Source organism: Eupeodes corollae, chromosome 3 (assembly GCF_945859685.1).
Source record: "Eupeodes corollae chromosome 3, idEupCoro1.1, whole genome shotgun sequence".
In the NCBI taxonomy this organism is placed as follows: domain Eukaryota; kingdom Metazoa; phylum Arthropoda; class Insecta; order Diptera; family Syrphidae; genus Eupeodes; species Eupeodes corollae.
The window spans coordinates 75,841,442-75,853,459 of NC_079149.1; the positions used below are offsets into that span (position 1 = coordinate 75,841,442).

Here is a 12,018-nt window from a genome sequence, read left to right on the forward strand (position 1 = left end):
CATGATGATTTGGCATAAGCAACTGAATAATAAACAAAAAATTTGATAGATGTCACCAAACAAAATGATCGCCACGGGCGCCAAAATCTACCCACGCCAATTGAAAAACCCTTTAGGTGGAATGGCAGGCCTGTATTTAGTAGTACTTCACTTTAGTTTGTGAAGCTAACGTCATTATACCTAAGTGATTGTGATATAATAATGCAATAGCCTTCTTTTTTGCAAGATCTGGAGATATTCATACTTACTTTTGGTTATGCTTATCTCCGCAGTAGTAGTATCGGTGCTGTATTTAAAAAAATTTTTCTGGGCAAGTGTAATTCTTGCTATATTAAAAGTATTTTTCAAATGCTTTTCAATTTTAGATGGCACAAAACTGTAGGTCCCTTTCATTTCCGAAATTACTTAGACACTTATGTAGTTGAGCTGTAAGTCAAAAGGTTCTGTTCTTCACGAGCTTTATTATAACTAAATTTATTCATTTGACAAGTTTTAAATCTTTCTGAGTTCTTTAACGACTTCTGGTCTGCAGCGTACCTAATATTTGACTGCACTAAGCTTATTACTCCTTAATAATTTATTTAAGGTGGCTATTTGCTGTATTTGCTAGACCAAGGCTTTATTCTAAAGAAGTTATTTAAAGTCCCCTGTTTGTTATCTTAAATTCAACAGTAAACAAATCTATGCTAATATTATTTTATAGATCTTTTCAAATGTTGTGTTGGCCACGGACTGCTCGAGTTTTATCAACTATCGTTGACCTGAAAACAAAAGCAAATGTAATTAATTTCTATTTAGATCATACGAACAAAAATTTGCTTGTATATACAGGTTGAATGTACATAAAGTCTTAAATTGTTATAAAGATGAAATACAAATAAAAAAAAAGAGTCTCAAGTTAAAGTAATTATTTAAGTTTGATTTCGAATTACAATTTGGTGAACAGGCCACTAAGCACTACATCATGAGGCTACGTCGGCATGCAGAAAATTAATAAAGATGTAATTATTTTTTATTTAAAAACCGAGATACAATTTTAATAAGGTTTTCTTCTTGAAATGAAGATGAAAATATTTTTCTTATAAAGGGTGATTTTTCAAAAGCTGTAAGAAAGTTTGATAAAAACAAGATTTAGAAAAACGTTTAAAGATTATTTCATGCCAATGTTGAACTTGACTGCACCTCAAATGGTCCATCCGCTTAGTCCAATTTTGGCATACTCTTTCCAACATTTAGGCCGGTATCTCAGGAATAAATGCTTCAATGTTGTCTTCCAATGCGTCAATTGAAGCGGGCTTGTCTGTTAGACATGAGTTTTAACATAACCATTTAACAGAGCAATTTATAAAATTCAATAATTTGCAAGCGTTGTTCTAAAGATGTTTGACAGTGAAGTAAAACAAGAAACGTGCGTCAGCTGTTTAAAAAATCACCCTTTACTTTCCACAGTGATTAACATTACCTGTTAAGGTTCATTTTTAATGAAATCTTACATTAGAAAAAAAAAAACAGTTTAGCTTTTATTGTCCCACATGTTTCTCAGCCTACAAAACTAGACTATTGATCATATTGGGAAAATTACTCAGTTTACCTCACTTTCTCTTTCCATCACATACGGAGCAGTCTACTGTGATACTCTGTTCATCTTGTCAGTGGTGCTAAATGTATATCCACTGAGAGGGCTTAAAATGTCACTCTCAATGAAGATGCTACAAATGTCTGTAGGTATGTATGTATGTGTATTGGAATTGGCCCAAGTGCAAGTGCAAAAATGTAGTGGAAAATGGGAACACAAAGACGAATGGTTATGGTTGTGGGTAGTGATGGAAAGGGTCATTTGCTACACAGGGCCTATTTTAGCAAATCTAGTGCACGTATGTACATACAAATGTACACATCTTGTATCTACGAGTATGTATACTTTCTATTGATGAAAAATATATGGGGTATGAGCAGTTCAACTTAGAAATTTACGTAACCAAATCGATGTCTTTAATACTTGATGAATGACCTCATTCTGTGCTATTTGCATGTTTGAAAAAAAAATACATTTTCTTTTATTTTTATACTTCCAGGCTTGAAACAGCAGGCTGTTCTTGAAATACATAATGTGATGGTTTAAAGTGTATTAGGAGTGAAGAAGAAAATAAAATCAAAAGATTTCTATCCTTTCTATTGGCTTTACAGTAAGTCAATATTCAAAATAAATACGATTTAAATGAATCTGTCATCCATGATGTACCGACTTAATGTCCAGCATCCGCCACAATCACAGCAGCAGCAACAAATTCAAACCCATCATCCACATTCATCGCAACAGCTCTCATCTGCCAATAACCAACATCTGATAATACACCAGACCGGTGGAGGTCATCACCTGCTTAGTGGTGACAGTGGAGATGGTGGTGATTGTGGCAATAGTGTATTGAATGAAAACATTGGACTAAATGTAAACAGTGACGATTTGAAAATTTTAACTGCCATCAAATCGGAACCATTGCATGATTTGGTTTTGCCAACTGTTTCCACTGGAGCTCCCGGAATAAGTGTCGTCAGTATTGTAGGAGGCAGTGGGGGAACAGTAGGCGTAAGTGGAAACGGCAACGTGGTTTTGAGTGCAAGTGGCCCCCTTAATAACAGTTCAGTGAGCAGCGCAGCCTCAGCTTCAACAAGTGTAAATTCAACAAACGGCCATCTGGTGTTTGTGCCGACTAAAAGGGTGCGAATAGAAGGGTACAAATTTATAAATAAAATCTAAGTAGAATTGATATGACATGCTGTTTTGTTTTTAATTTTAGACCCGAAGATTGGATATCATCCCCTAGTCCGAGTAGCGTACCCGGTTCGGCGCCCCCTCTGAGCCCTTCGCCCGGCTCTCAAAATCATAGTTATAACACGAATATGTCAAATGGATATGCATCACCAATGTCTACTGGAAGTTACGATCCATATAGCCCAAATGGAAAAATGGGTAAGTTTATTTTTTTAGATCACATTTTTAAAAATAAGAACAGAGGTAAAAACAACAAAGCACAGGTCTGCTTAAATGACAGATATTACTATAAAATGATCATGCCTCTGGAAATCGTAAATATTAATATTTGTTTAAACTTTATTTTACATGTTATCAGCTAAAGAGTTTATAAAACTAAAGCTTCCGCGTAAAGCATGAAGCGGAACTAGAAAAAAACTCTGGCAAAGTAGAACTTTGGTGGAGAGTTTTATATAAATGACGCGGGAGCTATTGTTTTATAAACTCTTCAGCTGATATCATGTAGAATAAATTCTTGCACTTGCTACTGTAATTTAATGGTCTTCAGAAAATCTATGAATTATCTCCTTATGAATCTGTAAAAAAAATATAAGTCCGTAATTAAAAATGCAGTCACTTTTAATCCGAAAGTAATATATGTACGTAAAGAATTGTATTCCAACGTAGGTTGCTCTTTACGTATATTTTCAACCTTGTTAAATTGAGGTACTTCATTTGCTTTTTGACCTTGCCTTTTTGTCATATTTGAGAATTAATATCTGCAAATATATTGGTATTTAGATTTATATATATTGCTTATTGGGATGATGAATTAGATCCTAGGCACTCTTTGCGACAAAGATCATCAAGGTCGAGTTGTTGTGTCGAAACAATTGTGCTGTGCTAAATCTGGTAATGCAAGATCTGATGTGACTTACCGGAAAATAGAAGCTACCTTAAGTAAGGTAAGGTTAAGGTTGTTGAATATCTGCAGTTTAGTGTTTTTTTTCATCTCCTTATCTGTTACGATTTCTAAAGAAAACTTAAAAATTAATTAAAAAGAGCTAAGGACGCATAGAAAATGAAAAACAAGATCCATTTTAAGACATTAATGAATAGAGTAGCTGGTATGTTATGGTATTGTTCGTCTTAAGTATCAAAGCAAGTTGCATGACAAAACAGATGGGAATTGGTAAACCAGAACTATTGCAGTGGAGTCGAATGTTCTTGAGAACTAAAAATATCTTTTGCTTTTTCTTAGCTGTTAAATTACCTTTGTGCGTAAATATGCAGCAGAGAGAGACAAATAATACCAGTAGTTTCACTCTTATGGTTTCTAAAACCACTTTAAACTTTTATCAATGCTATATAATCAAGATTGAAATTTAATCTCTGCATTAAGGTATTTGTATTTGTGGATTGAGAATTATTTGATAATCTAGAATTGTTTGTGTTTGGATGGAATAAGTTCCTTCTTGGGACACATAATATGAATATGAAAAGTTGAAAATCAGGTCTACTATAGCTTGTTATGTCATATCTATAACCTAAAGGGTGATTTTTTAAAAGATATAGGAAAGTTTAAATAAAATCACAAACAATTCAGAAAAATGCATAAAATCTTTATTTGAATCGATAGTGCGGTCCATATAATTTAATGTTTAAAGATTATTCCATGCAAATGTTGACCTTGACTGCGCTTCAAATGGTCCATCCGCTTAGTCCAATTTTGGCATACTCTTTCCAACATTTCAGCCGGTATCTCACGAATAAGTGATTCAATGTTGTCTTCCAATTTGCAATTGAAGCGGGCTTGTCTGTAAAGATATGAGCTTTAACATAACCTCACAAAAAATAGTCCAAAGGCGTTAAATCGGACAATTTAGTTGGCCAATCGACCGGTCCCAAACTTGAAATAAAATTTTCACCGAACTCGCCTCTCAATAAGTCCATTGTTGCACGTGCTGTGTGGCATGTGGCACCATCTTCTTGAAACCACATGTCATGCAAGTCAAGCTCATGCATTTTGGGCACAAAAAGGTTAGATATCATCTCACGGTAGCGCTCACCATTCACAGTTAGTGTACGATTCGCATCATCTTTAAAGAAGTACGGTCTAATTATGCCACCAGCCCATGAACCGCACCAAACTGTGACTTTTTCTGGATGTATGGGTAGCTCTTGCAATGCTTCTGGCTGATATTCACTCCGAAATCGACAATTCTGCTTATTTACGTGCCCATTGAGCCAAAAATGAGCTTCGTCGCTAAACACAAGAGGTTTTTATGCGAACTACACTGATAACCTCCCATACGTGCCCGTCTTTCGATTTTTCTAAAAACTTTAACAGAATATTAAAAGTCCGAATCCAATAACTTTCTTTGTTTTCTAAGTCGAAAACCATTTTTTATCAGTTTTTTGTTGTGTTTGTGAATTTTCGTGTTTAATAAAAATTGGCAATATAATTTTTTAAAACAATTTAGTAAAATTACGCAATAATATTCACATATGTATAATAATAATAAAACAAATCAATGTTAGCAGATCTTTAAGAAAGTTTTTATTTCTTATAGACAAAAGCAATTCGATTTTTCTAAAAATTTTACAAAATGTCAAAAACAGATATTTTTATTTTTTGATTTTTAAAAAAGCTATTAGTTTTTGTTTTAATTATACGGTATTACATCACATTATATAGTATACATTTATTTTAGTTGACTCTAAATAAAAACAACCAACGGTTTTTTTTTAATGATAATATTATGTAATTGACACTTTTTCAAAAAGTGAGAACCTTAAACTAATAAAAACTGGTACAAATAGATGTTTGTCTCAAATATTATTAAAAACCTGAAAAAAAGTAGGGACGCCAGAATTGACAGCAAATTGATCCGAACATTAATTGCGAAACGCAACACCATAAATTCTACATATTTTTTAAATTGTTTTTAAAATGTTGATTGTATAGCTTTGAAATTAGAGTTTTGTGACACAACAAAAGCTTTACTAAAATTAGAAAATACTCAATCATACTTGTCCACGTCATTTTTTCGAAACCATGGTTAAGTTCATTAATGTAAAAATGTAGCAGGAATGCAAGATTTGCGTTCATAAAAACACACTGCAGTCTGTAATTCTGTTAAAGGAAAAACAGTCTGTCAGCTGAAATGCGATCAAACCTGCAGTCATTTTATTTCTGTTGCCGCTCTGCAGGAAAATGTCAGAACAAGATGTGTAGGTAAAATAATTGAATATTTAATAAGTTTTTGGCAAAAAATTAAATGATTTGTTATTAAAAAGTTTAATTAATAGTTTAATTTCTATTAATACTTAATAGAAATAGATGAATTTGTTTGGTATTTGATATTTATTTTGATATTTATTGATTACAAAAACAGCTGTACATCAATATATAGATATAGATATAATACAATATTTATTTAGGATAATGTAAGTATGCAAACACTATGTTTAAAACAACTGTAGCAAACTATTAATAATTTATTAAGTAACAATCAGTTAAAAACAAAATTAAAAAACTAAATTCGCAAGAAGAAGAAGCAATAATTGTATAAAAGTTACCTAATTACAAAAAAGTTACCTCAGTTCAAATTTGAGAAATATTTAAAACAAAGTTGATGAAACCTTATTCCACAGTCTGACAGCATAAACGAAAAATTGCCTCCTTGATGTCAAACAGGTAAACCTGGGGGAGCGCAGCAAGGTGAAACGATTGGAAGATCAAGCTTATTAAACAAATGATTTAGAGTCAAAAAAAATTAAAAATTTGTTTGAAGAGAAGGAAACAACATCGATATTTAAAAAAAGCTTCCAAGTTGCAATTTAAAAGTTGACGTCCCTGAGACGAAACGTGATCGTTTGTTCGGAGGTTGAAAACAAACCGAGCAATGGCATTGAATGCTACCTTTAGCTTACGAAGCGAGTTGGAGTCAGGATCTGCAAATATCTCATACCCATACGGTACTATTGGTATAATAAGTGATTTAACCAGCTTTAATTTAACTTGAGTAGGCAGAATTGATCTAGTAACGGATAGTCCTCGGAGTGAAGCATACATTTTGGAGATAACAATATCGATATGGGTGTCCCACATTGGTCTACTGTTGAAAGTTATACCTAGGTTTCTTGCATTAGTGACATATTCGATTTTGCAGGCATTCAAGTTAAGGGGTGGACAATTTTCAAGGTGGCGTCTATTTTTACATATTGGAAAAGGTTTTGTTTTTCTGGATTAAGTACAAGTTCATTGCGAGTTGACCAATCGAATATTGAGCATAAATCAATGTTTATTTCTTCTATCGCATCTTCAATCATACCGATAGGAAAGCTTATATGCAATTGTACATCATCAGCGTAGATGTGAAACTGGCAATAAGATAAAACAGATGGCAAATCATTAATAAACATAGAGAACAGTAAAGGGCCAAGGATAGATCCTTGAGTAACACCTATGTTGACAGGAAGAAACGAAGACATTTTACCGTTACAGGATGCGGCTTGATTGCGATTAGTCAAGTACTAATAAACAAGATTTTTGGTTGTGTCAGACAAATTGAAATAAGTCTTTAGTTTATCACAGAGAAGGCTAGAGTTAACGCAATCGAATGCTTTGGAAAAGTCAAGTAGGGTTATCACAGTTGTATAATTATAGTCTAAATCGTGTCTTATAACTTCAGAAACTTTTAAAAGGGCTGAGATGCAGCTGAATCCAGATCTAAATCCCGATTGAAGAGGGTTAAGAAGACGTGTATCTTCAATATAATTTTTGATCTGGTTACTTAAGAGAGTTTCAAAAGCCTCAGATAAAAAAGGAAGGATAGTTACTGTTCTGTATTCCATTTTCTTTCCTCGTTTAGGGATGGGTATAAATTTAGATTTTTTCAGGAGGTGGGATAAATGGAGGTCATTATGATAGTGTTGAAAATGTGGGTTATGTGAGGAAGTATGAAAGGAAGAAGGATTTTTAAAAAGTTTGGGTGTATGTTGTCAAGTCCAGTCGATTTGGATTTAATAGAAAATATTGCATTACCTACTTGATATTCATCTACCGAACAAACAGAAAAAGCATTGACTCTATCCTTTTTCGAAACACCAGATTGCCCAGTTGGGAATTCTGTTGGGTTAGTGGAAAACTTTAGATTCAACTCCTCTAAATCAATGTTGTCATCGGGAATAGAAGAATCTCCATTTAAACCAATACTCTTGACACCTTTCCAAAAATACTTGAAGGAACGATATGAGTTGAACCTATTGTTATAAAAACTGTATTTATATAATTTTATTAATTTAGTTACAATGTTCCGAGATGTTTTGAATTGCCGAAGCATTTCTAGGCAACCAAATCGTTTCCAAAGTCGGTATGAAACGTCTCTTGTTTTCATAGCATTAATGATCTCAAGAGAAAGCCAGGGACAACTACGCCAAATTTGACGAGTTATAATGGCAACGTGTTTATCAAAAAGATAAGTAATTGCAACAGTAAGACATTCAATTTGATAATCAACGTTTGATGTTGCAAAAAATGAGTACAAGTCAATAGATGAGCAATCACTAAATAAAGATTCGACATTATTGTTACGAAAATCACGATACTCGAAGTATTGCGGAGATTCTTTTTCAAGATATAGACCAAAAGTTGAAAAACCAGATCATGATATGAAAACACTTTGACGGATAACTGACTAGAACATTTAACAAGACTAACATCGCTTACAAGGAAAACATCAAGAAAGGAAGGGACACAGTTAGGCTTAAAATGTGTTGGTTCAATATTATTCACGAAAGAGAGCCCCATAGAATTCATTGAAGTCTTAAAACAATTAGAGGAGGGTTGAAGGAGGTTAATATTTAAATCTCCGCAAATTATTAATTTTGGTACTCGATAACACATTTCTTCTTTTATCGGTGTTATATAAGACCAGAACTTGCAACTCTAGGTGGCATATATATAGTGCCGATACTGCATTTAATGTCGCCGTCGAGTATATCAATAATTCTTGTTCCATTCAAAATATTTGCAATAAGTCCTAATAAAACATTTTTATTAAAAGAATTTTGTTAAGACACTAAAAAACATAAACCCTTGGAACTTAAAGAAAAAACTTAATTATAGTTTAGTACTTTATTTTAAGAACCTTTTTTGTACACAGGTATAATGAATGCACTTTTCCAGATGTCAGGAAAAACCGAAATATTTAAAGACGCATTAAATAGAACACCATAACGGATATGAAATGATTTTGAGATGTGAATCAAACCAAATTAAGAGGAATTGTTTTGTAAAAATAGCTAAAGAGTGTATTGTAAAAAACATTACACATATCGTTAATAGTGTATTAAAAAAATAATTGGTTCCAGTCAATGGTATATGACAAATTTAAAAGTTCTACAAAATTGCCCTAACCAAAATTAAACTCAAGTTTGTTAATAGGTTTTTGATATGGAGAAGATATGTTTAAGTTAAGCGCAATATCTAGCGCGGGATGAGGTCGATCTTCATCTATTAGTTTAATATCGGAGGCTAATATTGCAATTTCAGCACTCACGGTATTGGAGAATAATACCAGATGGAGTGTTATGATGACTAAACGATTTTTCCCTTGGACTGTTTCAATCTACTAGAATACATACTAACAGTTAATAAAAGCTCATAAATATTGGTATCATTTAAAAGTAATGTAGAATTTATTGTCATACATTTTATTTTAAAGTCACCTACGATCAAAATTTTATTTTCAGGTTCCAATAGAACATTGATATTGTTCTTTGCATTTTTGTAGATCGTATTAGTATTTGTCCGAATGCCATTTACATTTTGATAATATATTAATATCTTATTAAGGTGCGAAAAGGATTCTGACTTGTAACATGTTTAATCGGTCTATTCATGAGTTATTAAACCAACTGGCTAGAAAGATTCAGTACATGAAAAAAAGAATCGGGGACACGCATTTTAAAGGAAGAGTTCTTTCAACGTTTAGTATGGATGTGGTTCCTACATTTTCTTACAAGTACTTTTTGATATCGAGGCCATTCGTTAAGGAGTCAAGTTAAGACAGAAGTAACACTTTTAGTCTTTCTACAACCCTAAGTCTAGATAAAATAGGAGATATCGACTCATTAATTTGATTATTATCATTATTTGTACGTTTTGTGGCGACATATGGTGGCAGAACTATTATAAATTTGGTTGAGGTTGATGATTGCATAGCTGTTTCAAAGCAAAAAGTCGTTGATACTGTGAAGACGGTTAAAGAAACGCAGAGACATTAGAAAAGGAAGTTGTTGCATATTCGTTAAAGTTGAACTAAGTTGCAATTGGTCGAGACAATGTGTATAATCACTATATATAGATATAGCGGTTTTCTTCGATATTTTGCATACATCGGAAATGTCGCATTCGTCACAAAAATAGTAGTATGATTTCTGTTCATTAAAGAAGTTTGATGCTACTAAACAAATCGTCAAGACATTGAACATGAATAATTGCTCTAAAAATTTCACTAAACATAGTGGAGTCAACCACGTAATCAGAGATTTTATCACAAGATGGACAGTTACTTTCGCAATTCTTTTAGGAAGATTTTAAATAGATATTTAAAGTATGACTTTTAATATTTTTAATTTTGTCGATTCGTATTTGATAATGTGCTGTTCACCCTGTGTGAAAGTTCAAAGATAAAAAAAACGGGAGAAAGAGGCAAAATACGAAACTTTGTCCAACGATCTTTTCTGTTTGATTCTATATTTTGACGAGACCACACAGCGGAAGAAAAACACGAAATTAAAAGTCTTCGTCTTTGTATTTTTTAAAATAAACAAATAAGTTGAAAGTATAATTTCTAGCGAGATAAACCCTCTTTGCCACTATCTATGGGTATAGCACTTGTATCAACGAAACTGAAAATCTTGACATCTTCGGAATGTGCATCACCAGCCACCTTTTGTGAAACGATCACATACGCGATGTCGCCAAAAATGCCACAAGATGTCTAGGTTTTTTTAGAAGATGCAAGACATTTTTCCCTCCGTCTGATCTGGCTAAAATCTACAAAACCTACATATATACGTCCGCATCTTGAATATAACTCTCATCTCTGGGCTTGGGCTCCAGTCAGCCTTTTAGACAGTACTCAAAGAAGAGCTTTTAAAATGATTCGAGACATTAACATCATCAACACGATTACGTCACTTGAACATCGTCGTAAAGTCTCTTGTCTTACCCTTTTTACCGTTATTTTAACGGACTTAGCTCTAGTGAAATAGCCAGTTGCATTCCTCCCTTAAAAAAATTTAACCTTAATACCGCCGATCTCCTAAGAATGCCCATCAGTTTACCCTTAAGCCCAACTTCGGTCGTACTATAAAGTACAGAGATTCATTTTTTAGCCGTACTACGCGAATGTGGAATGCCTTGCCACGCTCTTCCTTTCTCTATCGTTGCAATGCTCAGGAATTTAAAATCAATGTACACCGGCAGCACCTATCCAACCCTTCCCGTGTCTGACATATTAAAGGTATAGAAAACCCTTTCAGTGTTCGCTAATTGTAAACAAAAACAATCAAATCAACATCTTTAAAATTTTTGAAATAGATTTCTAATGTAAATTTCTAACGATTTTATGTTTCTGATTTATTTAATGTGCATTTATTATTTTATCCCAATTTTTTTATCTGGGTTTTTCTTTTTAGCTTAATAATAAAACTTTACCTTGAGCGTACTCCAAATTTTGAAATGATGTCATTTCTGATTTTGTTTAGCATTCGTTTACTACATTTTTATTAAAAAGGTAATTTAATTAGGTTTATATTTTTTTAGTTTTAAACAAGAAATAAAAAAAAAGAATACAAATTAAAACAGAACAGAAAAAAAACAAGAATTCACACACATCATTATCAGTCAGAGTGACTTAAGAAAAAGAAACAAGAGCTTTCCAAGCTCACAATTTGATGGCCTTTTATAATGTAGGCACTTAGAGTTGCTGTTGCCTTCTTACAGTTGGCCTTGAACAAAACGTATGACCCTTTACTCATGTGATTATTTTTTATCGTTTGCCCCTCTCCTCAGGTGAAATATCAGTTTAAAGGAAGGTATGTACACCGACTTTGTTTTTGATTATATTTTCGTTTGTTTTTTCATATAAAAATAAATACATAGTTTTTTATATGAATGAAAAGAAAGAACACTGTTCAATATCATATAAATTAAAAATAATAACTTCAGTCAAAATATGAGTAATTCCTTT

At 32.8% G+C, this 12,018-nt stretch overlaps 1 protein-coding gene across 4 annotated transcripts in view; it reads left to right on the forward strand.

Annotated features, from left to right (window-relative positions):
- Positions 1-12,018, forward strand: part of LOC129951719 (ecdysone receptor) — a 155,002-nt gene that overhangs the window by 65,885 nt on the left and 77,099 nt on the right. For all 4 annotated transcript variants that reach the window (XM_056064017.1, XM_056064016.1, XM_056064019.1 and 1 more), the window contains exons 2-3: positions 2,076-2,733; positions 2,799-2,971. In XM_056064017.1, coding sequence (XP_055919992.1) covers positions 2,219-2,733; positions 2,799-2,971 — 688 coding nt within the window. In that variant the 5' untranslated portion in view covers positions 2,076-2,218. The remainder of the gene's footprint in view (positions 1-2,075; positions 2,734-2,798; positions 2,972-12,018) is intronic.